The sequence below is a fragment of the Taudactylus pleione genome, unplaced genomic scaffold, assembly GCF_031769625.1.
Source record: "Taudactylus pleione unplaced genomic scaffold, aTauple2 ptg000214l, whole genome shotgun sequence".
NCBI classification, from domain to species: Eukaryota; Metazoa; Chordata; class Amphibia; order Anura; family Myobatrachidae; genus Taudactylus; species Taudactylus pleione.
The window spans coordinates 13,880,722-13,907,728 of NW_028284616.1; the positions used below are offsets into that span (position 1 = coordinate 13,880,722).

General features: G+C 48.0%; 1 protein-coding gene across 1 annotated transcript in view; it reads left to right on the forward strand.

The window, feature by feature from the left end:
• The window catches only part of LOC148517618 (occludin-like), a 64,123-nt gene extending 49,257 nt beyond the window's left edge, over window positions 1-14,866 (forward strand). Inside the window, exons 6-8 of the mRNA XM_088478558.1 lie at window positions 125-296; window positions 409-450; window positions 14,588-14,866. Of these exons, the coding sequence (XP_088334684.1) occupies window positions 125-296; window positions 409-450; window positions 14,588-14,689 (316 nt within the window). The 3' untranslated portion in view covers window positions 14,690-14,866. The remainder of the gene's footprint in view (window positions 1-124; window positions 297-408; window positions 451-14,587) is intronic.
• Window positions 14,867-27,007: the final 12,141 nt, after the last annotated feature.

Sequence of the window (27,007 nt, forward strand, 5' to 3'; positions counted from 1 at the left end):
CTAAATTAAATGTTTCTATAGCACATAAGAGAGCAAATAGTTGGCTAACAGACCATACCTAGCAGAATACTTGCCTGAAAACATATTAGTGTGCCTGCTAGATATTTATTTTCTCTCTCTCCAGTATATACCCACCAATTACTTCAGACACACAGCGCCAAGATTATAAGAGAGAGTTTGATTCTGACCTCCGGAGGTACAAGAAAATGTGTGCAGAGATGGATAATATCAACAACCAGCTGCAGCAACTCAGCAAACAACTAGATGGACTAACTGAGAACACTGCCCAGTACCAGGTACCGGACAATGGCCACCCTGATCCCCATGCTGCTCTTCACAATATGTCTCCAACCCATGACCTAGCCTACTTGTATCCTGATCTACTCTATTTTGTATTTGTTACTGCAGGGAGTCGCGGAAGAGTACAACAGACTGAAGGATCTTAAGAGAGTAAGTGATTCTAAACCTAAGTCATTACTGGGTCACTTAACTAATAAATTAATTTGCCCCAAAGCTGATTTTGTTATATTTGCCTGTAAGATGGGGGGTCTATAGACTGCTTATAGTGCCCTGTGCGGAAATTGTGGGGTCTATGTGAACACATGAAATAGCCTTTGACAGTAGCATACAGCTCCGACAGAAGGCTCCATGGCAATAAAGTCTGAATTCGCATGCCCAGGCCCGGATGGGCTGCACATGGCCATTAAATAAAAATGAGCTCATTAAAACTGCGCACAAGTGAGTCAATAAGGCAACGCATGCACAGTGCAAGCTTACATTTCTCACTGAGCTACATGCGCAAGTAGTCAATTTTGCGCATGTGCAGTTTCTCTGTTGACTCGGAATGTAAGAATGCATTATGTCATTCTGAGATGATGATTTTTGTTTCCTCTACCTGTGAAAAACAGCTTTTCGCAGTTTGATAAATTACCCCTCTTGTGGTGAGAAGCAAAATTTAAATGGACTGCAGGATAATTCCGTGCTTTCTCTGAAGTTTCCCTCTTGTTAAATAGAGCCAGACAGCATGTTACTAAATAAAGGATGGGATGTGTAGTTCAACAACGGCTGGGGGGCCGCTTATTGCCCATCCCTAGACTAAATAGATCACATACAAAACCAAAACTTACTCACTTCCTCTGTAGGATCCCAGCTATTCATCGTCCTGAGTGAGATCTCTAGAATCCCCCTGAGTCAGATCTCTCCCCCAGGCTGCGTGCTCCCGCCTCTGAGCTGCATACCATCCCTCAGTCAGCTCAGCTTTCAGTTTGTGGTCAGCACTGCAGGGCCGACTTCTGGTAGATGGGACAGTGCAAATGGAGACGGGAGCATCTAGTGGAACCTGGCAGTACTGCACTCAGCAGTGACATTGACTGTCACAGAATAGAGAGCAACTCTCTATTCTGTGCCTTGCTTTAGGGCCGATCCGGGATTAGGGGCCCTGAAGCTTAAGCTTCATTAGTTTCACAGTAGATCTGCCACTGGCGGCTGCATGACCTATGATGTCTCCATAGGTCATAACCTGAGGCGCATCTGAGCTTCCCAGGCCCGAAGTTAAAGGCCCGAAGTTAAAACTGGCTGTGTGGCTGCAGTTGCCATCAGGCCTTCCAGTCTTGAGTAGTCCAGCGGAGACTGCACTACGGTCCGGTGGCATAGTGCATTTCCTCCGCTGGAACAGCCCTCTGGCCAATACTGCTTGTATGGTAATTTTAATGGCTCACATTTTGCACTTCATTGGAAAAATACCTATCTAGGTGCACTTTCCCAAAATAAAAACAAGTTTCAAACAAACTTAGGTGCCACATGTAATAAATATAGTTATGTCCCCTATCATATATTTAATGTATTCCATAAATGAGGCTAAACTAAGTAGTGTTTCAGGACAAAAAGTGTTTTATTTAACATCAGGGTAGTTCTAAAGTTGTATAATGTTGGACTTTGATGTATCATTTACACATTTGCATGACTCTAAAATGTTACCATCACCCTGCAATCCTAGATGCACTTCTGGTGTCTGGGATGTCTCAAAAGCCGGAAAGTAGGCATGTAACTTTGGCGTGTGGAAAACCACCTAAAGTGGTGCAAAACCAAAGCAAATTGCAGTGGATAGAGAGGGTAAATCAGCGTTAGGGTCAAAGCAACAAAATGGAGCAAATTTGCACTTTGTCTAAATCATTTTGCATTGCGGGTGGTGCGGATGTAAAATGTACAGGTAAACTTAGATGTGGGAGGGGTGTGTCCTAGCTCAAATCTAAATTGTTGTGTAAAAAGCTTCCCAGTATTTGTGGTCTTCATGCAAAAGTCACTAGTATTTACACTGCATGCAAAAACTGTAATGTATTTGCACCCCGTGCAGTGCAACATAGTTTGTCCAGATGCAAAGTCCCACCTTTATGTTGCTTTGCTGACAACTCAGAGTGAGCTCCAGAGTGCGCTTTGTGAAGGAAGTCCATGTGGTAAACAGAGACCATAATTGTCTACACTGCTGGAACAGTCGGGAGGCTCCCGAAAATCCGGTGGCGCTTCCCGCCACCCAGAAGAGTGGGCAAGTTTCCCGGAGCCAGCCTAAACCCACCTGCATCAGCCCACTTACCAAACAAAAGTGGGCAGACTGGACTGCCGATGACACGATTTGTGCTGAATCGCGTCATCGTAGCCAAGCTCCCCTTCACAATGCCAGTAATCGCTGCATTGTGTAGCGGGGGCGAGGCCACGATGGTTCAATCACAACATCACGCCCACTGACCCGTCCACTTTCCAACGACACACTGCCTCGCTGAGCTGGAAAGGACAGCCTGGAAGTAAGCAAGCATGACAAAGACCTAACTGACATTGAAATAGGCCCATGGGTTTCTGTGGAAAAGAGAGTGTATCAGAACATATATTTAATAAGAATAAAAAGAGGAACCATGGATGGAACAATGTAGTGCACGCTCTAATCTGTTTTGTATGTGGTAATCTTCTTTCATAAGGATCAATGGAGAATGCAGCTGAGCTTGGACATGAGTAGATATGCCCACACAGGGGCGTTTCTAGAGAGGAGGGGGCCCATGTGCAGTCTCCGACCCGGGCCCCCTCCTCTCTGTCCGGCGACCGGCAGCGCACTGAGCTGTGCGTGGCCAGCGCCGGAGTTGTAGGCTCTGGGCACTAGAGTGTGCCCAGAGTCTATAGAGTATGCGCAGGTCACCGGGAAAAGGGCTGCGGTGGCCATTTTACAGTCGTTTTACAGCGCATGCCATGGCCATTTTCCCGGTGACCTGTGCATACTCTATAGACACTGGGCACACTCTAGTGCCCAGAGTCTATAACTCCGGCGATGGCCAGACAGAGAGCTGACGTGGGACTCCGGAGAGGTAAGAATACTATGGGTGGAGGGTGTGGGGTGGACCCAGAGGCCTATGTGCCCCGCACACCCTGCACCCATTATAGATACGCCCCTGTGCCCACATGCATGTATACTCACTTTTGAGAAACAATTTACTATTGCATTAATAATGAATGCTTATTTGTAAGTGATCATTAATTAAAATGTTATATTAGGTTTAGAATGTAGATAGACTGCTATATATTTACCTTCAGTTTGGCCCAAATGTCATGGGTGTAGTTCCCTTGTAGACCCCAGTGATTGGATAGGTCTCCTTATGTGACTGAGGATTTATTTTTAGTAGTGGTACCAGTGGCGGGCTGGGCCGGGGGGCAGGGTACCATGTGCCCCCCGGGCCGCAGCGCTATGCGGGCCACGGGCCGCGGGCAGTCTGTGTCTCTGTGACACAGCTGCGTGTAGCGCTGACCGGACGGAGTTTGGTCAGCGCTACACAGTGACTGACAAACACACAGCCGCCATCGCCGGCAGCTGTGTGTTTGTTTTGAGTGACAGCCAATGAGAGTCTGTCAGACTCTCACTGACTGCTGCTGCGCCCACTGCCGGAGCCGCTCCATCTTCCGGCTCCCGCAGTGGGTAATGGGAGAGACGTCATGACGTCTCTCCCATAATGCACAGCGGCCTGGCCCGGGAGGACGAACGGAGGAGTGGATGGCGGCGGCAATGCATCGAGGGACCACTGCTGGGGGCTCTATATAAAGGACAATACTGGGGGTACTGTATAGGGGGGAGACTAAAACTGGGGCCACTATTTAAGGGGCACTGCATAAGGGTTACCACTATTGGGGGCACTGCATGGGGGGTGGACTGCTACTGGGGGCACTATATAAGGGGCACTGCATAGGGGGCACTATATAAGGGGCTTACTACTGGGGGCACAAGGGGCACTGCACAGGGGGGACCACTACTGGGGGCACTATATAAGGGGCTTACTACTGGGAGCACAAGGGGCACTGCACAGGGGGGACAACTACTGGGGGCACTGTATAAGGGGCACTGCATATGGGGATCACTACTGGGGGCACTACTGGAGGCCTGCATAAGGTGGTCCTCTCCTGGGGCACAGGGGGCACTGCATATGGGCACCACTATAGGGGGCTGCCCCTAATCTTTATTTTTACTTTACATTAATTCCATATGGACCCTCCTCCCTGGAACACTTGAGGGGGGGCGCCGTAGCACGCACGTGCTCCGTGCACCCTGGCTACACGCTACTCCTCTGCCAGGGCCACCTGCATGCATTTGCCCCCCAGGCTAAAAGTTGCCAGCCAGCCCCCCACACTTGTTTACTCAGATTCATCATAGCTCAGGACCTTTTTGTCCATTACATTTACACAGTTAAGAATTCCATTTTTGGATCCTGATTTTCCTTGTTCTTTAGCTATCTGATTGTCCCAAGCTCTTCACATACCTACCAACCATCCTGATTTCAGTGAGACAGCCCCGATTTTAGGGGACTGTCCTGCTATCAGGGTGTTCACTCCAATTTGCATAGGATGGCTGAAAGGTATTAACCTGCTGCACGCACTGCAGGTTGGTGCTTCCAGACCATGTGGCAATAAAAGGGCATTTGTTTGATTAAAACACATGCTGGGCATGGCCACACCCACAGTGATATAGCCATATTAACTGTGATGCGATTAATACCTCCCCTCAATCTCAATTCCAAATGTTGGGACATATGTTTTCAGAAGCTGGGAAATCACACATTCTAAGGGATCCATTCATCATTCCTTAATTTCTACCAAAGCAGGTGAAAATTTAAATTTTCGCCTACTTTTGTATTTATTAAGGATTAGGGCCTTTCATTATAAAGCTAATACAGCCCCGATCCCACGGTCCAGTGATGGGCTGGGCCAGGGGGCAGGGTGCCATGTGCCCCCCGGGCCGCAGTGCCATGCGGGGCCGCTGGCCGCGGGCAGTCTGTGTCTCTGTGACAGAGGCTGCACCGCGTGTGTAGCGTTGACCGGACGGAGTTCGGGGGCTTGCACTACAAGGGGGAGACCACTACTGGGGGCACTACAAGGGGGGGACTACTACTACTGGGGGCAATACAAGGGGGGGGACTACTACTACTGGGGACTACTACTACTAGGGGCACTACAAGGGGGGGGACTACTACTGGGGGCACTACAAGGGGGGGACTACTACTGGGGACTACTACTACTGGGGGCACTACAAGGGGTGGGACTACTACTGGGGACTACTACTACTGGGGGCACTACAAGGGGGGGCTACTACTACTGGGGGCACTACTACTACTGGGGTCACTACAAGGGGGGACTACTACTAGGGGCACTACAAGGGGAGGGGACTACTACTAGGGGCACTGCATAGGGGGAGGGGACTACTACTAGGGGCACTACATAGGGGGGAGGGGACTACCACTGGGGGCTATGCATAGAGGGACCACTGCTGGGGGCTCTATATAAAGGACAATACTGGGGGTACTGTATAGGGGGGAGACTACAACTGGGGCCACTATTTAAGGGGCACTGCATAATGGTTACCACTATTGGGGGCACTGCATGGGGGGTGGACTGCTACTGGGGGCACTATATAAGGGGCACTGCATAGGGGGTACCACTATTGGGGGCACTATATAAGGGGCTTATTACTGGGGGCACAAGGGGCACTGCACAGGGGGGACCACTACTGGGGGCACTATATAAGGGGCACTGCATAGGGGGGATCACTACTGGGGGCACTACTGGAGGCCTGCATAATGGGGTCCTCTCCTGGGGCACAGGGGGGGACTGCATATGGGCACTATGACAGGGGGCTGCCCCTAATCTTTAATTTTACTTTACATTAATCCCATATGGACCTTCTGGAACACTTGGGGGGGGGTGCCATAGCACGCACGTTTTTCGGGCACCCTGGCAACACGCTACTCCTCTGTCAGGGCCGCCTACATGCATTTGCCCCCCAGGCTAAAAGTTGCCAGCCAGCCCCTGCCACGGTCCCCAAACATTGGTATGGGGACCTAAATTCATAAAGCTCTGAAAACATAATATTTTCTGAGCTTGACTGCGGGAGCATTTGCCATGTACACCCCTCTTGATGAATGGACCCCTAAAGGTTGAAAGTTTTAAGACTTGTCAGCTGTGAGGTATGCTTTCAGTCATCTCTTATAAGTTGGATATTTTTCAGCATTCAACATTCAGTATTTTCCTTATGGTGGGATTGGATAGGCCTTGTGGTTATATGTTAATATTAGCTTCTGGTTCCAATAATGTGGCTGGGAAGAAATCTGCATTGATATGCAAGCTGTTATTTGGTCACTTAATTGGACAAAGACATTTACCCTTAGGAGACCTTATCAGTAGATTTCAAATAAATAACAACTTAGATATATGTGGTTAAGTTTTGCTGAAAACCGAATACACCGAACTTTGGGGTTCCCACTGGACCTGGCTTGGGTCTTCTCGCCAAGTTCGGATCTCGGATCTAAAAACTGGATCTTGAGTATTTTGGAGTGCATGTAAGGCCCTCCCTCATGATTTCAAGTGCTGCATGGTGGTCAAACTTGACTGGAAATGATTGTTACTGGTGTTATTATACTATAGGAACAAAAACAGGTCCAAGTTACACAATTTTAGCTATTTTTTATACATTTGTAAAGGCAGAACTTTGGAAAACTGTTCATAGAAAAACAATAGCTCAGTCAGTTCACAAAACTACTCTGTGTGGCAAAAGTAAACCCATTACAGGAAGCGACCATGAGATTTTACCCAGCATTTGCTAGAAAGCACGTACATAAAATGTGTACGTGCAAGAATCAATGGTGATGTGCAAAAATCGCTGGTGTGGTGCAGTCCAGAGCATCCTTTGATCGGTCCAGACATTGACATCGCAGCCTATACAGCCCTCATCATTGACATCATGCCCTCAGGGGGCATGTCCTGCACAGGGCGCCATAACACGCAGTTACAGCTCTGCCCTGACCTATGTAGTAAAACATACACCAGACCCATGTGGTTGAACATTTCTTCCCTCCACCCTTCGCATGTAACACATTTCCCCTGGACATTACATACATGTCCTAAAGCCTCCCGGTCCCCTGCAAAGTTTACATGAACTCACGGTTTCTGGAAACCATTGGACTGCGCATGCGTGATTCCGGAATGTTGGGGGGCGGGGTCTGCAGGATGACATCATGACGTCACAGCGCTTAAAGGCCGGTCATCGCAGGGTTGTGACTGTCACGACCCTGTCTAGTTGTCACCTTTTTGCCTTGAGACTTACCCCTGTCAGCTTCCCCATGGATCTGTGTGTGTAATGTGCCTGGAGGATTTGCTCTGATTATTGCACCTGGTCTCTCCTCTGTCTGTGAGCACTGCTAGCCCTGATTGGAATCACAGGTGTGGTTCTGATTCTCAGAGCTGCAGAGATGAATACTCCCTCTGCATGTTGTGCCTTCCACCACTCAGAATGCTACTACCAGACCACCTGTCCGTATCCACCAATTGCTGCCAGACCCATGGTATATATATCCTCTCCTGATAGCATTCTGGGCCTGAACATCTCGTCTTCCCGTGGTGTATGGTTCATGCATTCAAGTCTGTCCCTGTAACCTGCTACAGCAATCCCTGGCGCTATCCAGAAAACCTGTTTCAGCTGTACCTGGCAATCCAGTAAATCTGCTGGCAGCAACCCCCGGTGCTTCCAGAAAACCTGTTACAGCCAAGCCTGGCAATCCAGTAAGCCTGCTGACAGCAACCCCTGGCGCTATCCAGAAAACCTGTTTCAGTAATACCTGGCATCCATACGTCCTGCTGCTAGTCCTACTCCTGGTTGGTCCCTGGCACTCTGTAAACCTGCATCGTATTACCCTGCCTTGCTTCCTGCTGTGGATCAACTCCTGCCCCTGTTACCTACCTATTCCCTCCCTGAGCCTGCAAATTCCCAAACCTACCCATTCCTTCCTGAAACCTGTTATTTCCAATTATCCTGTCCAGCCTGCAAATTCCCAAACCTACCCAATCCTTCCTGAAACCTGTTATTTCCAATTATCCTGTTCAGCCTGCAAATTCCCAAACCTACCCAATCCTTCCTGAAACCTGTTATTTCCAATTATCCTGTCCGGCCTGCACCTGAGTTCTAGCCTTTGTCATAGTAATTCCAGATTACCCTGTTTAGCCCTCATCTCAGCATTACCTGACTTCCCTTCAGCCATTGTCACATTCCAGTCCAGAGTCAAGTTCCAAGCTCATCAGTTCAGTCCACGTTGTTCCAGTCCAGAGTCAAGTTCCAAGCTCATCAGTTCAGTCCACGTTGTTCCAGTCCAGAGTCAAGTTCTTTGTTCATCAGTTCAATTCAACAAGTCTTCCTGCCGGTCCAAGTCCGGTCCCTCCAGTTCTTGTCATTTATCATCAAAGGCAGTTTTCACTGCTACCCAAGTCTTGTAAATAGAGCTATTTACATTATCTGTGATTCCAGTCATGCCGGCCTCCGTTGAAACCCGATCACCACCTGAGACAGGTAACTCGCAGACACCAATTGTGACAGAATGTTCAGGCCCAACGATGGTGGCGGATCAAGCACCTATTAAGGGACTAGATGCTTTCCGTAACCTGGTCACCCGCTTGGATTCACAGGAGGCCGTACAGCATCAAGTGCTACAGCTTTTGAAAATCCTGAATAACCGGCTAGATGTTACCCAAACCTTACCTGAACCCCTAACTACCTTCCATCGACTGCTGGAACAGCTTCAGGCTCTACTCACCAAAATTTTTCAGATCATTCCTGAATTTCTTAGAGCTGCCTCTGTCTCGACTAAAACCTCTGCCTTGGAATCCCTAAGAAACAAGGATTCTTCTGAACCAAGTACTGTCAGACATCGTAGTTACCCACGCCCCAAGCTCTCTGTGGCCGAACGCCAGCGGCGCAAAGATTTACAGCTCTGTCTCTATTGTGGGAGTTCTGACCACTTCATTAAAGACTGTTTCCTTTGCAACTCCAGCAGTGGTTCTAAGTGTCAACGTCTCAGTGCCCGTTCCGGTTCCAGCCCGGATTCTGCCCGTTCCGGTCCCAGCCCGGATTCTGCCCGTTCCAGTCCCAGCCCGGATTCTGCCCGTTCCGGTCCCAGCCCGGATTCTGCCCGTTCCGGTCCCAGCCCGGATTCTGCCCGTTCCGGTCCCAGCCCGGATTCTGCCCGTTCCGGTCCCTGCCCGGATTCTGCCCGTCCCAGCAGGGGACTCCAGTCAGCAGCCCCAGGAGGGGTTTCAAGTCTCGTACCCCAGGAGGGGGTTTCAAGTCTCGTACCCCAGGAGGGGGTTTCAAGTCTCGTACCCCAGGAAGGGGCTTCTAGTCTCGTACCCCAGGAGGGGGTTTCAAGTCTCGTACCCCAGGAGGGGGTTTCAAGTCTCGTACCCCAGCAAGGGGTCTCAAGTCCCATTCCCCAGAAGGGGATCTCAAGTCTGGCACCCCAGCAAGGGGTTTCTAGTCTCGTACCCCAGGAGGGGGTTTCTAGTCTCGTACCCCAGGAGGGGGTTTCAAGTCTCGTACCCCAGGAAGGGGCTTCAAGTCTCGCACCCCAGGAGGGGGTTTCAAGTCTCGCGCCCCAGGAGGGGGTCTCAAGTCTCGCGCCCCAGGAGGGGGTCTCAAGTCTCGCGCCCCAGGAGGGGGTCTCAAGTCTCGCGCCCCAGGAGGGGGTCTCAAGTCTCGCGCCCCAGGAGGGGGTCTCCAGTCTCGCGCCCCAGGAGGGGGTCTCCAGTCTCGCGCCCCAGGAGGGGGTCTCCAGTCTCGCGCCCCAGGAGGGGGTCTCAAGTCTCGCGCCCCAGGAGGGGGTCTCAAGTTCCTGTTATCAGGGAGACGTGTCTTGTGCTACAAAATCTGATTATGGTTCCTGTTCAGCATCTCCTGCAAATATCGTTTCAGAACATGATAATCTCTGTAGCCTGTTCTCAGCTTTGATTGTTGATGCTACTGTCTCTAGCTCCCAAGGACTCCTTCCAGTTCCATCAATTGGTCCGAATTCCGAACATCGGTCAGCTTCAGTTATTTCGACTCCTCATCAATCGAAGCATCCTCAAATTTCCTCCTGCCAGGCACCTGAAAGTGCTCCACAATCCTTGAACACACAGGATTCGTCAGATACTTCACCATGCATTTATTTTGATGGGGACTTATCTCAATACTATGCTTTATTGAAACAATTCTTCGGTATGATGAATTCTTCTTTGCCATGTGGAGTCAAGTCTACTAATATTGTAGAGTTTGTTATCTCATCTTTTCAAGGTAAAGCTTGGGACTGGGTTGCCCCTATTTACAACTCCAAAGATCCAATGCTTCAAAATATAAAGACTTTCAGTGAAGCTGTTGTCAAAGAATTTGGTCCTTACCCTGTAAACCAAAATTTTTGCGAAGTTCTCAGTTCCGAAATATTGTCCAAGCACTCTGTTTGTGCTACCAAGAATTCGTCCTCCACTCCTCTGAAATCCGAACAAGGTCAAGTTTTCAAGGGCCAGCGTGCCGAATTCCAGGCATCCCAAGAGAGCAGCACTTTTGAATCTGTAACCCAGAACATGACTTGTGCACACACCTCCTTGTCCCCTTTCTGCTACTGTTCCTCCCAAAATTCTGATCCTGTCCTTCCCAGCCGCATATTTCAACAGGAGTTACCAAAGATTCCTGGTCCGTTGGTTGGCACAAAACATTCTCGCAACAAAAAGAAGAATCGGCGAAGGTCTTGAACTATCTCCTTTTGTAGACTTTCCACTCCAAGTATCCCAAGAAATTGAGAATTGGGAAGATGTCTGAAAGTTTTTGTTTTGGTGTTCGGAGTCCACCCATAAAGAGGGGGGTACTGTCACGACCCTGTCTAGTTGTCACCTTTTTGCCTTGAGACTTACCCCTGTCAGCTTCCCCATGGATCTGTGTGTGTAATTTGCCTGGCGGATTTGCTCTGATTATTGCACCTGGTCTCTCCTCTGTCTGTGAGCACTGCTAGCCCTGATTGGAATCACAGGTGTGGTTCTGATTCTCAGAGCTGCAGAGATGAATACTCCCTCTGCATGTTGTGCCTTCCACCACTCAGAATGCTACTACCAGACCACCTGTCCGTATCCACCAATTGCTGCCAGACCCATGGTATATATATCCTCTCCTGATAGCATTCTGGGCCTGAACATCTCGTCTTCCCGTGGTGTATGGTTCATGCATTCAAGTCTGTCCCTGTAACCTGCTACAGCAATCCCTGGCGCTATCCAGAAAACCTGTTTCAGCTGTACCTGGCAATCCAGTAAATCTGCTGGCAGCAACCCCCGGTGCTTCCAGAAAACCTGTTACAGCCAAGCCTGGCAATCCAGTAAGCCTGCTGACAGCAACCCCTGGCGCTATCCAGAAAACCTGTTTCAGTAATACCTGGCATCCATACGTCCTGTTACAGCAATACCTGGCCTGTGCTCTGCTGCTAGTCCTACTCCTGGTTGGTCCCTGGCACTGTAAACCTGCATCGTGTTACCCTGCCTTGCTTCCTGCTGTGGATCAACTCCTGCCCCTGTTACCTACCTATTCCCTCCCTGAGCCTGCAAATTCCCAAACCTACCCATTCCTTCCTGAAACCTGTTATTTCCAATTATCCTGTCCAGCCTGCAAATTCCCAAACCTACCCAATCCTTCCTGAAACCTGTTATTTCCAATTATCCTGTCCAGCCTGCAAATTCCCAAACCTACCCAATCCTTCCTGAAACCTGTTATTTTCAATTATCCTGTCCAGCCTGCACCTGAGTTCTAGCCTTTGTCATAGTAATTCCAGATTACCCTGTTTAGCCCTCATCTCAGCATTACCTGACTTCCCTTCAGCCATTGTCACATTCCAGTCCAGAGTCAAGTTCCAAGCTCATCAGTTCAGTCCACGTTGTTCCAGTCCAGAGTCAAGTTCCAAGCTCATCAGTTCAGTCCACGTTGTTCCAGTCCAGAGTCAAGTTCTTAGTTCATCAGTTCAATTCAACAAGTCTTCCTGCCGGTCCCAGTCCGGTCCCTCCAGTTCTTGTCATTTATCATCAAAGGCAGTTTTCACTGCTACCCAAGGATGGAATATAGAGCTATTTACATTATCTGTGATTCCAGTCATGCCGGCCTCCGTTGAAACCCGATCACCACCTGAGACAGGTAACTCGCAGACACCGATTGTGACAGTGACTAGTCAGCAGTGCGCACAGACAGAGGACCTCATTCAGAGTCGGTCGTTGCGGCCGCACGATCGTAAGGTAAAAGGGGCCGGATATGCAAATGAAGCGCTCGCAAGTTGCATCGTTAAGATGGGATCGTTAGCTGGACGAGCGAGGGGAGGATGCGGCCGTAAGACTAAAAATACGCCCCCTTCTCGTTCCCATTACACGTCATCTCCGGGCATATAAGGATTAATCGAGACCATCGGAGCTGGTCGTAGACCTTAAGGTTGACCATACCCTCTCTTAAGCACTACGATCAAGTCAGTGTAAAAACCTCCCATGTCACATGTGCCATGACACTACTTTGTTAATTATGCACTCCCATAAAACGCCGTTTGCATAGTCAGGCACGCCTGCGTTCGAATCTCCACTCCCCCGTTCACAAGCACCTTCCCCTGTTACCACCCACAAACGCCTCATCCTGTCACTCAAACTAACGACCTGGCCTAGTTGAAGGAGAGAGCAATTTCTGATCATAATAGGTAGTTTGCGCACGCACATTGCGAATTTTTACGCATGCGCAGTTTAGCGAACATCGGTGGCGTACGACCGTGCGGCCGCAACGACCGACTCTGAATGAGGTCCAGAGTGTGCTTGGGCATGGCTGCGGCATCAGATGGAGTGGAGCCTGGTAACAGCAGCGCTGCACTGATCAGGGACAGCAGTGCAGGTGTTGGGCAGCAGTGAGTGGTGTGGTTGCTTTTTCTCCCCCACGGTGGCCTTGCTCAAATGTAAGCCATTAAAATGACAGAACTGCATCATATTGTGTGTATTAACTGACACTTGTTGGATGGCTGGAGCACAGTATACAGCGTGTAGCTCTGTGGTGTTGTGTGTGTGTGTGTGTGTCTTACATGCCTTCCCTCCCGCTTCTGGAATTACGTATTAGCATATTTTCGAAAGCTGTGTTCCATGTGAGATCGCAGCTCTGAATCAAGCCCATTATTCAGTGAGGAACCAGCTGTTGTTCCTATACAATGTCTTGCATTCCTTATTAATAACATAACAACAAAGAGCACAATATATGTAAAGCAGCAGTATATTTATTCCAGGAGACAGTGGGGTAGATGTATGATAGCGGCACTTAATGTGCCGCTATACAACTTCCTGCTTCGCTTCTTTACCAAGCGTTAACTCCCCCCTCCGGCGCTACCCACTAGAGACAGCAGCTCATCAGCCTAGTGCTGATGCGCTGTGTCTCTGTCCCGGCCGGCTCCATGGAGCATGTGCGGGATCTCGCAAGTATCGCAAGATCCCCGCGTGCAGCCCTGGAGCCGGCAGCAGCCCCAGCAGGGACAGCGCTGTCCCTGCTGTGGGGATAGGCTAGCGCCAGGCTGTAGCTGTCGATAACGACAGCTACAGCCAGCCGAACGGTCATGCGGTATGACCGTTCCTACATGCCCTGCCGCATAACGCCTCTGTCATTTACCGCCCAGACCCCCCATCATACATCAGGGACGTGCGCTGATACCGTTTCTGGGCTTCGAACATCTACCGCATTATATTTAGTTTGCAGAGCCCCTGAGTGACAATAGACACGCCCACAGGTGGAGCTATTTGGGTGAAACATGACACGCCCCCTCAGCAGTCTGTTGCCACCTACAATCTCACTGAAACTAGTTTTCAAAAATAGGTAAGTATGTCCTGATTCACTGCCAGACTGAGCTTATTCCAGGTCTCACTGCTTCACTGGTAGAGAACTGTGACAGTCCCCACTCCCACAGCGAGATCGTGTACAATGTAGGACAAGATAGAAACAAGGGGACTTGGGGATGCCGAAACAATAATGCTACTTTTTTATCCCCCTATAGCTGTCCTGCTTTCTGTGGGCCACCAATAAATGGCCTTGTGGTTGTCATGTAAACTTTGGGTCTTGGATTGAGCATCAGTGCACTAGATAAATTAATTACACATATATACTTTAATAGATGTAACTACACAAGTACAACTGTCAGTAGTTAATTTGTTTTAGATAATTAAACTTGTGCACCACATGGAACCAGTTAATGCTTTTTTTTTTCTTTTTTAGACTCCTGATTACCAGAAAAAGAAGGCTGAAACCAAACAACTCCGGAACAAACTGTTTCATGTCAAGAGGATGGTGAATGATTACGACAAAGGAAGAGGTTGATGATACAGTACAGCACAAGCAGGGTGGCAATACCAAAAATAACCACAAGAGGACAACCAATACCAACATTTAAAATCACACACTGTAAATAAATAAATTTTGTAATTGGGTAAAAAAGCAATTAATATACATTCTAATCTGATATTTTTATTCAAAGTTGGCTCTTTTACAGCCATGAGGATAGTAGATATTAATTTTTTTCAAAATTTGCAAGTTACAAATGAGCTTCACTCACTGTTTTGTAAACATGAAAGTTATGACTTACTTTGGTGATTGAGGCAGATACGGTTTCACTTCCTCTATATGGTAACAGACTTATTAGCACCAGTTGCAAAGTCTGTTGCTTAATCATAAGATGGGTCTATTCATTATGTTAATTACTGGGGTCTAACCGCAAACGCTGGAGCAAATCATCATTGCTCCGGCACGGAGACAGCTGATCTGAAAACCAGCTGTCTCCACAGAGCGATTTCACTGCTCCTTTTGGAGAAGTGAAACTTAGTACTGCCAAGGTGACTCGGCACTGCTAGTGCGCCTGCGTGATCCTGAGTTCATGCAGGCACACAAAGCCCCAACGTGCGGCGGAAGGAGCCAGACGGGCGGAGGGTTCCGAAAGGATCCCTCTTCACAAACCAGGGTGCGCGCTGCAAGCGGGGGGCAAACGCCATCTGAAGAATGCTCCCAATTGTATTTTCAGAGCTTGATGAATTTCTGTCCCCATACCAGTGTATGGGGACAGCGGGCGACATCGGAAATGAAAGGTAAGCATGAGATATCTGTGATATCTCCTGCTTTACCGTTTTGATGGGGTGTGGATTGAAAGATCTACAGTAAAAAGGTCGACAATGTCTAGATAGACACCAGATATTAGACAGTCAATAGGTTGACAGGAACTAAAGGCCGACATGTAATAAGGTCAATATGTACAAATGGGTGACAAGGTCAAAAGGTCGTTGTAAAAATGGTCGAAACATTTTTTTTTTTTCTAACCCTGATCTTCACCTCTAACCCTCTCCTTGGTGCCTAACACTCACCCTCCCTACTGGTGCCTAACCGTCGGGTTAGGTGCCTGACCCTAACCGCCCTTCTAGTGCCTAAGCCTAACCGTCAGGGTAAGTGCCTAACCCTCCGGTAAGTGCCCAACCCTAAATTTTTTTTTTTTTTTAATGTGTCGACCATTTTTTTGTGTCAACCTTTTAACCCTGTCGACCATTTGTACCTGTCAACCTTCTTACATGTCGACCTTTTGTACCTGTTGACCTATTGACTGTCTAACATCTGATGTCTATCTAGACATTGTCAACCTTTTTACTGTAGATCTATAGACCGAATACCTTTTTGATGAATGGCCCGAACACTTAATTTTGAAAAAAATCTTTTGTAGCTTTTGTAGAAATTAAGTGATGATGAATAGACCCCCTATATCTTTCATTTAAAATGATTGCCATTATATATTTTCTTACATATACCTGTACTACTAATTGCCTAGGTCATTTTAGTATTTACTAAGTCACATACTTCCATATTAATTGGCTGTATAAAGCAAAATACCCATCGTTTTATTGCCTTTTATACTGTCCCTTGTATATAGATCTGTATGAATAAATCCTTTCCTTAACTACATTTATAATAGCATATGTAAAACTTACCATAAATAATGCTTGCCATCTATTTGTAGTTGTGCATAGAAACATGTTTGAATGGTACTTATATATACAATATATGTATATATATATATCATATTTTTACAACAATTCCTAAGTGCCCCTCTTTTTGGATATTATAAATGTTAGGTGATATGTGATAGCACTATATAAACTGTGTATTCTCTGTAATGTACTATTTTATTTTTTATTATTTTACTGTCAGACATGCATTATATTCATACTTGCCAACTCTCCCTGATTGTCAGGGAAACTCCTTCAAATAGTAGCAATCTCCCTGATTGCACCCTATGTGCATTATGTAGTTGTTATATATAAAAAAAACAGCAATATATACATTTAAACGGGATTATTAGTATCATTTCCCTACATTGGTTATAAGGAACAATGGAGCTGATTCAGACCTGCTCGCTAGGATGCGTTCACTCGTAGCTGGCCGATTGACGCTTTCTGTGCATGCGTACGCATTGCAATGCGCGTGCGCGAACCACTGCGAGAGATCGGGTAGCGTTCACTCGCCCAACATAGACAACCCAGCTGAATGAGTGACGGGTCAAGCCATTTGTGGGTTGTGACAGGGGCAGGCCACTAGAAACGGGAGAGTGGAGATGCGAACGCAGGCGTTCATGAGTGTCTAAACGCCGATTCAGAGACGTACATAATTAACAGGCAGCGTCATTGTACACATCACCTGGTTGAAATACACACTGAAGTGATCGCAGTGCTTGCGGCAGAGTATAGTCAACTTCAAGTGCTGCGATTGCATCCGATGGTGCTCGATGTACCAATGGTTTCATGCACTTCCAGGAGATGACGTGCGCAAGTGGGCGTTTTATGAATGGCTGGTGGGCGTCTCCATACACAAAGTGATCGCACGCCAAGACATAGTGGGCATGCTAATGCCTTGCCGTGTGATCACCTGCCTTGCTGGTTGTGCACTGGATTTGCATACTCAGGGTGCGAGCGAGCGGGTCTGAATGAGCTCCAATGATCCCTATGGCTACATGTATTTTCTGAAAAGTATCAGTGTAATTTTCATCAACAAGTAGATCTTACTGCTTTAGGGCTCATTTACATTTGGATGTAAGTCAATTTTATGACGCACCTCTCAGATGTAGCAGTACACATCCACTTTACCGCCGCGCTCATAGGCGCTGCTTTCACTATCTCCCTGAAAAAGTAGGCAAATATAATTATATCACCAGGCTTCATGAAAAATATAGGGCCTGATTCAGACCCACTCGCAAGCGGCTGTCCGCTCGCAAGTGGGTCGATGGTGTGCACTGCGCATGCGCACGACGGCGGGAGCTCCGTCGTGCGCATGCGCCAGACGCGACGAGCGAAGGACTTTCCTTCGCTCGTTGTGTCTGATCAAAGGGGGCGTGCTGTCGATGTTGATTGACAGCACGCCCCCTTTGGTGGGCGTGCCGGGGGCGTGCCTCCCAGACGGGGGCGTTCCCAAGGGAACGCCTACTGTCAGAAGCCGGCCCACTGACATCACTAGTGATGTCAGTGGGAGTGATTTTGGCTCTGATAGAGCCAAAATCACTCTGGGCCTTGCGGTTGAGAAACTCAACCGCAGGCTCCGGCTCGCAGTGGCGATGGTCGCGATGGTCAAGACCATCAACCTGCACGCTCGTATAGACTGTGGGTGGTGACCAACAGCTATACGAGCGTCCAGGAGGACGCTCCATAATTATGGAGGACGGCCCTCATTCAGAGCGTGCGCTCTGCTCAGAGCGTCCGGCTCTGAATGAGGGCCATAGTTTCTAGCTAAACACACACACACACGGCTTTACAATAATAATAAAGTGTCATGATCACTAACCATGTTGATACAAAGAAAAACAAGTAACTACTTTAATAATTCAACAAACCAGTGTTTTCTCCATCATATCATCCCTTCCACCTCATCCTATTCTATCCATAGCATTTCATTCCTCCTCCTATTTTCTTCCATAGCATTTCCTCACTCCATTCCATCTTCCTCTTGCTACTGTGTATCAGTTATATGCAACCTGATTCACTTTGGGGGAAGCTTTGGACGGCCCTCTAACCTTCAACAGGGCTGTACATTAATCTTAATCTCAATTGTAATTTAATACATTTGATCAATTAAAGAGACACCTATCTATAATAACAAAACAGCAGGCCTTTTAAAAATTAAATTACTACCTATAACAAACAAATATGAGACCAAGCAGGAAGGAGCTTGGGGATACAAGTAAGGGCTCGGAGGCAGTGGCATAACTAGGGTATATGGAGCCCAGGGCAAATAAAAAAATGGAGCGCCCCCACCCCCTATTTGCACGCGCCAAAAAAATAGGCGTGAATGGGCGTGGTCATTTAAAAATGGGGAATGTCAACATGACACACACCCCTATCAAGTCACTCTGAACATTCCATTCCATATGCATCTTAATGCAGTGCCCCTTATACAGTCCCCCCTATGCAGTGCCCCCAGTAGTGATCCCCCTTATGCAGTGCCCCATGTAGTGGTCCCCCTTATGCAGGCCCCCAGTAGTGGCCCTTATACAGTACCCCCAGTATGCAATGTCATCATTAGTGATCCCTCTTATGCAGGCCCTCAGTAGAGCCCCTTATGCAGCCCCCATTAGTTCCCCTTATACAGTGCCCCCAGTAGTGGTCTCCCTTATGCAGGCCCCCAGTAGTGATCCCCCTTATGCAGTGACCCTTATACAGTGCCCCCAGTAGTGGTCCCCCTTATGCAGGCCCCCAGTAGTGATCTCCCCTATCCAGTGCCCCTTATACAGTGCCCCCTGTAGTGGTCCTCCCTATTCAGTGCCCCCAGTAGTCCCCCCATGCAGTGCCCCTCAGTAGTGATCCCCCTTATGCAGTGCCCCATGTAGTGGTCCCCCCTATGCAGTGCCCCCAGTAGTGGTTTCCCTTATACAGGCCCCCAGTATTGCCCCTTATACAGTGCCCCAAGTAGTGGTCTCCCTTATGCAGGCCCCCAGTAGTGCCCCTTATACAGTGCCCCCAGTAGTGGTCCCCCTTATGCAGGCCTCCAGTAGTGGTCCCCCTTATCCAGTGCCCCCTGTAGTGGTCCTCTGTATTCAGTGCCCCCAATAGTCCCCCCCATGCAGTGCCCCCAGTAGTGGTCCCCGACGCAGTGCCCTAGTAGTGGTTCCCCCCCCCCGATGCAGTGGCCCCAGCAGTAGTCCCCCCCAGTAGTAGCCCCCAGTAGAGGTCCCCCCCCGATGCAGTGCCAGCAATAGACAAACACAAGTAAAAGAAAAAAAATACCACTTACCTGAATCCCCACTCCGGCTCCTGCTTCCGCCACACCACCGCAGATCTCCCAGGCTGGCGCGCTCTGCATTATGGAGAGATGTTATAACGTCTCTCCCATTACCCACTGCAGGAGACGGAAAACGGAGCTCATGAGTTAGCTCCAGCTCGGCTCTTGTAGTGGGCGCAGCAGCAGCAGCAACATGAAAGTTATGACTTACTTTGGTGATTGAGGCAGATACGGTTTCACTTCCTCTATATGGTAACAGACTTATTAGCACCAGTTGCAAAGTCTGTTGCTTAATCATAAGATGGGTCTATTCATTATGTTAATTACTGGGGTCTAACCGCAAACGCTGGAGCAAATCATCATTGCTCCGGCACGGAGACAGCTGATCTGAAAACCAGCTGTCTCCACAGAGCGATTTCACTGCTCCTTTTGGAGAAGTGAAACTTAGTACTGCCAAGGTGACTCGGCACTGCTAGTGCGCCTGCGTGATCCTGAGTTCATGCAGGCACACAAAGCCCCAACGTGCGGCGGAAGGAGCCAGACGGGCGGAGGGTTCCGAAAGGATCCCTCTTCACAAACCAGGGTGCGCGCTGCAAGCGGGGGGCAAACGCCATCTGAAGAATGCTCCCAATTGTATTTTCAGAGCTTGATGAATTTCTGTCCCCATACCAGTGTATGGGGACAGTGGGCGACATCGGAAATGAAAGGTAAGCATGAGATATCTGTGATATCTCCTGCTTTACCGTTTTGATGGGGTGTGGATTGAAAGATCTACAGTAAAAAGGTCGACAATGTCTAGATAGACACCAGATATTAGACAGTCAATAGGTTGACAGGAACTAAAGGCCGACATGTAATAAGGTCAATATGTACAAATGGGTGACAAGGTCAAAAGGTCGTTGTAAAAATGGTCGAAACATTTTTTTTTTTTCTAACCCTGATCTTCACCTCTAACCCTCTCCTTGGTGCCTAACACTCACCCTCCCTACTGGTGCCTAACCGTCGGGTTAGGTGCCTGACCCTAACCGCCCTTCTAGTGCCTAAGCCTAACCGTCAGGGTAAGTGCCTAACCTTCCGGTAAGTGCCCAACCCTAAATTTTTTTTTTTTTAAATGTGTCGACCATTTTTTTGTGTCAACCTTTTAACCCTGTCGACCATTTGTACCTGTCAACCTTCTTACATGTCGACCTTTTGTACCTGTTGACCTATTGACTGTCTAACATCTGATGTCTATCTAGACATTGTCAACCTTTTTACTGTAGATCTATAGACCGAATACCTTTTTGATGAATGGCCCGAACACTTAATTTTGAAAAAAATCTTTTGTAGCTTTTGTAGAAATTAAGTGATGATGAATAGACCCCCTATATCTTTCATTTAAAATGATTGCCATTATATATTTTCTTACATATACCTGTACTACTAATTGCCTAGGTCATTTTAGTATTTACTAAGTCACATACTTCCATATTAATTGGCTGTATAAAGCAAAATACCCATCGTTTTATTGCCTTTTATACTGTCCCTTGTATATAGATCTGTATGAATAAATCCTTTCCTTAACTACATTTATAATAGCATATGTAAAACTTACCATAAATAATGCTTGCCATCTATTTGTAGTTGTGCATAGAAACATGTTTGAATGGTACTTATATATACAATATATGTATATATATATATCATATTTTTACAACAATTCCTAAGTGCCCCTCTTTTTGGATATTATAAATGTTAGGTGATATGTGATAGCACTATATAAACTGTGTATTCTCTGTAATGTACTATTTTATTTTTTATTATTTTACTGTCAGACATGCATTATATTCATACTTGCCAACTCTCCCTGATTGTCAGGGAAACTCCTTCAAATAGTAGCAATCTCCCTGATTGCACCCTATGTGCATTATGTAGTTGTTATATATAAAAAAAACAGCAATATATACATTTAAACGGGATTATTAGTATCATTTCCCTACATTGGTTATAAGGAACAATGGAGCTGATTCAGACCTGCTCGCTAGGATGCGTTCACTCGTAGCTGGCCGATTGACGCTTTCTGTGCATGCGTACGCATTGCAATGCGCGTGCGCGAACCACTGCGAGAGATCGGGTAGCGTTCACTCGCCCAACATAGACAACCCAGCTGAATGAGTGACGGGTCAAGCCATTTGTGGGTTGTGACAGGGGCAGGCCACTAGAAACGGGAGAGTGGAGATGCGAACGCAGGCGTTCATGAGTGTCTAAACGCCGATTCAGAGACGTACATAATTAACAGGCAGCGTCATTGTACACATCACCTGGTTGAAATACACACTGAAGTGATCGCAGTGCTTGCGGCAGAGTATAGTCAACTTCAAGTGCTGCGATTGCATCCGATGGTGCTCGATGTACCAATGGTTTCATGCACTTCCAGGAGATGACGTGCGCAAGTGGGCGTTTTATGAATGGCTGGTGGGCGTCTCCATACACAAAGTGATCGCACGCCAAGACATAGTGGGCATGCTAATGCCTTGCCGTGTGATCACCTGCCTTGCTGGTTGTGCACTGGATTTGCATACTCAGGGTGCGAGCGAGCGGGTCTGAATGAGCTCCAATGATCCCTATGGCTACATGTATTTTCTGAAAAGTATCAGTGTAATTTTCATCAACAAGTAGATCTTACTGCTTTAGGGCTCATTTACATTTGGATGTAAGTCAATTTTATGACGCACCTCTCAGATGTAGCAGTACACATCCACTTTACCGCCGCGCTCATAGGCGCTGCTTTCACTATCTCCCTGAAAAAGTAGGCAAATATAATTATATCACCAGGCTTCATGAAAAATATAGGGCCTGATTCAGACCCACTCGCAAGCGGCTGTCCGCTCGCAAGTGGGTCGATGGTGTGCACTGCGCATGCGCACGACGGCGGGAGCTCCGTCGTGCGCATGCGCCAGACGCGACGAGCGAAGGACTTTCCTTCGCTCGTTGTGTCTGATCAAAGGGGGCGTGCTGTCGATGTTGATTGACAGCACGCCCCCTTTGGTGGGCGTGCCGGGGGCGTGCCTCCCAGACGGGGGCGTTCCCAAGGGAACGCCTACTGTCAGAAGCCGGCCCACTGACATCACTAGTGATGTCAGTGGGAGTGATTTTGGCTCTGATAGAGCCAAAATCACTCTGGGCCTTGCGGTTGAGAAACTCAACCGCAGGCTCCGGCTCGCAGTGGCGATGGTCGCGATGGTCAAGACCATCAACCTGCACGCTCGTATAGACTGTGGGTGGTGACCAACAGCTATACGAGCGTCCAGGAGGACGCTCCATAATTATGGAGGACGGCCCTCATTCAGAGCGTGCGCTCTGCTCAGAGCGTCCGGCTCTGAATGAGGGCCATAGTTTCTAGCTAAACACACACACACACGGCTTTACAATAATAATAAAGTGTCATGATCACTAACCATGTTGATACAAAGAAAAACAAGTAACTACTTTAATAATTCAACAAACCAGTGTTTTCTCCATCATATCATCCCTTCCACCTCATCCTATTCTATCCATAGCATTTCATTCCTCCTCCTATTTTCTTCCATAGCATTTCCTCACTCCATTCCATCTTCCTCTTGCTACTGTGTATCAGTTATATGCAACCTGATTCACTTTGGGGGAAGCTTTGGACGGCCCTCTAACCTTCAACAGGGCTGTACATTAATCTTAATCTCAATTGTAATTTAATACATTTGATCAATTAAAGAGACACCTATCTATAATAACAAAACAGCAGGCCTTTTAAAAATTAAATTACTACCTATAACAAACAAATATGAGACCAAGCAGGAAGGAGCTTGGGGATACAAGTAAGGGCTCGGAGGCAGTGGCATAACTAGGGTATATGGAGCCCAGGGCAAATAAAAAAATGGAGCGCCCCCACCCCCTATTTGCACGCGCCAAAAAAATAGGCGTGAATGGGCGTGGTCATTTAAAAATGGGGAATGTCAACATGACACACACCCCTATCAAGTCACTCTGAACATTCCATTCCATATGCATCTTAATGCAGTGCCCCTTATACAGTCCCCCCTATGCAGTGCCCCCAGTAGTGATCCCCCTTATGCAGTGCCCCATGTAGTGGTCCCCCTTATGCAGGCCCCCAGTAGTGGCCCTTATACAGTACCCCCAGTATGCAATGTCATCATTAGTGATCCCTCTTATGCAGGCCCTCAGTAGAGCCCCTTATGCAGCCCCCATTAGTTCCCCTTATACAGTGCCCCCAGTAGTGGTCTCCCTTATGCAGGCCCCCAGTAGTGATCCCCCTTATGCAGTGACCCTTATACAGTGCCCCCAGTAGTGGTCCCCCTTATGCAGGCCCCCAGTAGTGATCTCCCCTATCCAGTGCCCCTTATACAGTGCCCCCTGTAGTGGTCCTCCCTATTCAGTGCCCCCAGTAGTCCCCCCATGCAGTGCCCCTCAGTAGTGATCCCCCTTATGCAGTGCCCCATGTAGTGGTCCCCCCTATGCAGTGCCCCCAGTAGTGGTTTCCCTTATACAGGCCCCCAGTATTGCCCCTTATACAGTGCCCCAAGTAGTGGTCTCCCTTATGCAGGCCCCCAGTAGTGCCCCTTATACAGTGCCCCCAGTAGTGGTCCCCCTTATGCAGGCCTCCAGTAGTGGTCCCCCTTATCCAGTGCCCCCTGTAGTGGTCCTCTGTATTCAGTGCCCCCAATAGTCCCCCCCATGCAGTGCCCCCAGTAGTGGTCCCCGACGCAGTGCCCTAGTAGTGGTTCCCCCCCCCGATGCAGTGGCCCCAGCAGTAGTCCCCCCCAGTAGTAGCCCCCAGTAGAGGTCCCCCCCGATGCAGTGCCACCAATAGACAAACACAAGTAAAAGAAAAAAAATACCACTTACCTGAATCCCCACTCCGGCTCCTGCTTCCGCCACACCACCGCAGATCTCCCAGGCTGGCGCGCTCTGCATTATGGAGAGATGTTATAACGTCTCTCCCATTACCCACTGCAGGAGACGGAAAACGGAGCTCATGAGTTAGCTCCAGCTCGGCTCTTGTAGTGGGCGCAGCAGCAGCAGCCAATGAGAGTCTGTCTGACTCTCATTGGCTGCTGATTAACACATACATCGCCACCGTGCTGGCGGCGATTGGGTAAGCGCTCAGGGGGAGGGAAGGGGCTCGGCTGTGCAGGACCGGCTCTGGGTGCAGGGAAGCCTAGCGCCGGTCCTGAGTAAAAATGTAGTGCTGACCGCACTCGCTGCGGTCGGCACTACGCTGGCTAACTAGGACAGGCCGATGCCGTGGCCAGCGGCACCCAGGGCACGAGCCCCGGCGGCCCTGCCCTAGTTACACCCCTGCTCGGAGGGCCACCTGTTGTCTATTACTGAGTTATATCATTTTACCCCTCCATCCAGCCAATCCTTCTCCAGCCACTTACATTCATCCCTACCTCCTATACTTTTCTCTATATTCCATTCCTCCATCACATCCTACTCTAGTCATTTAGGGTCATCTTCCCTCCCCATTGTCTTCAACCATATGATTTAATCCTTCCCTCCTCAGACTCTGTCCATCATCACATTTAATCCCTCTATCCCATTCTTCTACAATCATATAATTTCTTCCCTTCCTCCCAATTCTTCTTCATCAATAGCTTTGGGTTGGGTATGGGATCCCTGCGCCGGCATCTTGACAGGGTTAGGATACCGACACCTGTTGGGTAAGTATCCTAACCCTACGCCTACCCCTCACCTAAACGTAACCCTTCCCGCTTAGTACCTAACCCTAAACCTCCCCCTAGTGCCTTGCCCCACTATTTACCGCCGGGATTCTGACTGATGTCGGCATTCTGAGCGCCATCATCCCACTACCGGTATTTCAACTGCATCCCATAGCTTTTCATCCTCCCATTTCATCTTTCTCCAGTGAAATTATTTCTGCCCTCTTCCCAAGCTCCTCCAGTCATATGGGATAGGAAACACTGCTTTGACAGCTACATTTTTGGAACAATGCTTAACATGAGAAAAAAAACTATCTTAAATGTAAGTGTAATCCTCCATGTTGTACTAAAACAAGGGTTATAAAAGTTGACATATTTTAAGATTTAAGCATTTAATCACTTCAGGATAATTTTTCATACCATGGCAATAGTTACACCAGATTAAACAATGTTTTGACATATTGTTATTATAGTTGGTGGAAGACTGTAATATACAAACATAAAATATAAAGTAAGGAGCCCATTGCTACATTGTACATAAGCACTAACATTTTACACTGTAAATAACAGAGATCATTATGGAATGTATTGCTTATATTAAATAAAGTCACTTGTCCCATGTTTTCTTACTGTGAAGTATGCCAGAGTGTCCATAAGGGTTGGAAACCTCAGTGGATGCCCTGGTAGCTTTAATGGCAGACCAAGCCTGGTGCTAGGATAAACTAAGAGGGACACTTGTGTAAAGACAAAAAAAACATTAAATGTAATAAAAATATGATGATACTATTTATTTACTTGCACTTATTTATCAAGTATCAGATGACTTCTGATAATCTACAGGCAGTACAGGAAGTCATCGTACAGAAATCCAGCACCATCTGATCCTTTCCTAATAACCTATTCAATAGATCACTCTATATCATATAGAAACCCACCACTAATCTGTTGTCTTTCAGAATCTACATAACATCTGTGACAGGGACAGCATGCTTTCACATGAGGTTACTGTGGAGACAAACTCCTATCCTCACCTGAAAAAGGCTATACTCAGCAGAGTTGGAGTGACGGGCCTCAGCAAAGCTTCAGTAGTTTCAGGAATGGCGGCTGAACACGTCTGAGCCTCCAAGGGTCCAGCTGGCCAAATTAGCCAGGCTGAGTAAAGGTGCGTTTCCACTTGCCGATAGAGGAACGACAGTACGATTACAACATTGTAATCATAGTCGTTCCTCTTCCCTTGCAGTGCCTACACTGAACGATATGTCGTTCAGTGTAGGCACCCTCCCTCATCCCTGAACATGGTCAATCGGTTGTCGGCAGATTGACCAGCATGTTCAGGTGATGATTGATGTCAGAAACGAGCAGCGGGAGCGTGCATCGCTGGCCGTTTCCGACGTTTTCATGCCCGATTAATGAGCGATTGAACGCTAAATATATTGTTATCATTCAATCGCTCATTTTAATCTACAAGTGGATAGCTGCCTTAAGGCATGGTTGCAGCCAGATAAAAACTCGGCTCAGCGTATAGTATAGATGTTGGTTTTGGACCATGCTGTACGAGTATTAGACTGTGTGGTGCAACAGTGGGCCCTACAGGTTGATCCTCAAACGTTTGAGAAGTTAGCGGTGTGGATTGAACTGTACCTGACTCTTGGGAAATTTGATAAAGCCAAGCAGGGGTTCCAGCCGGTACCTA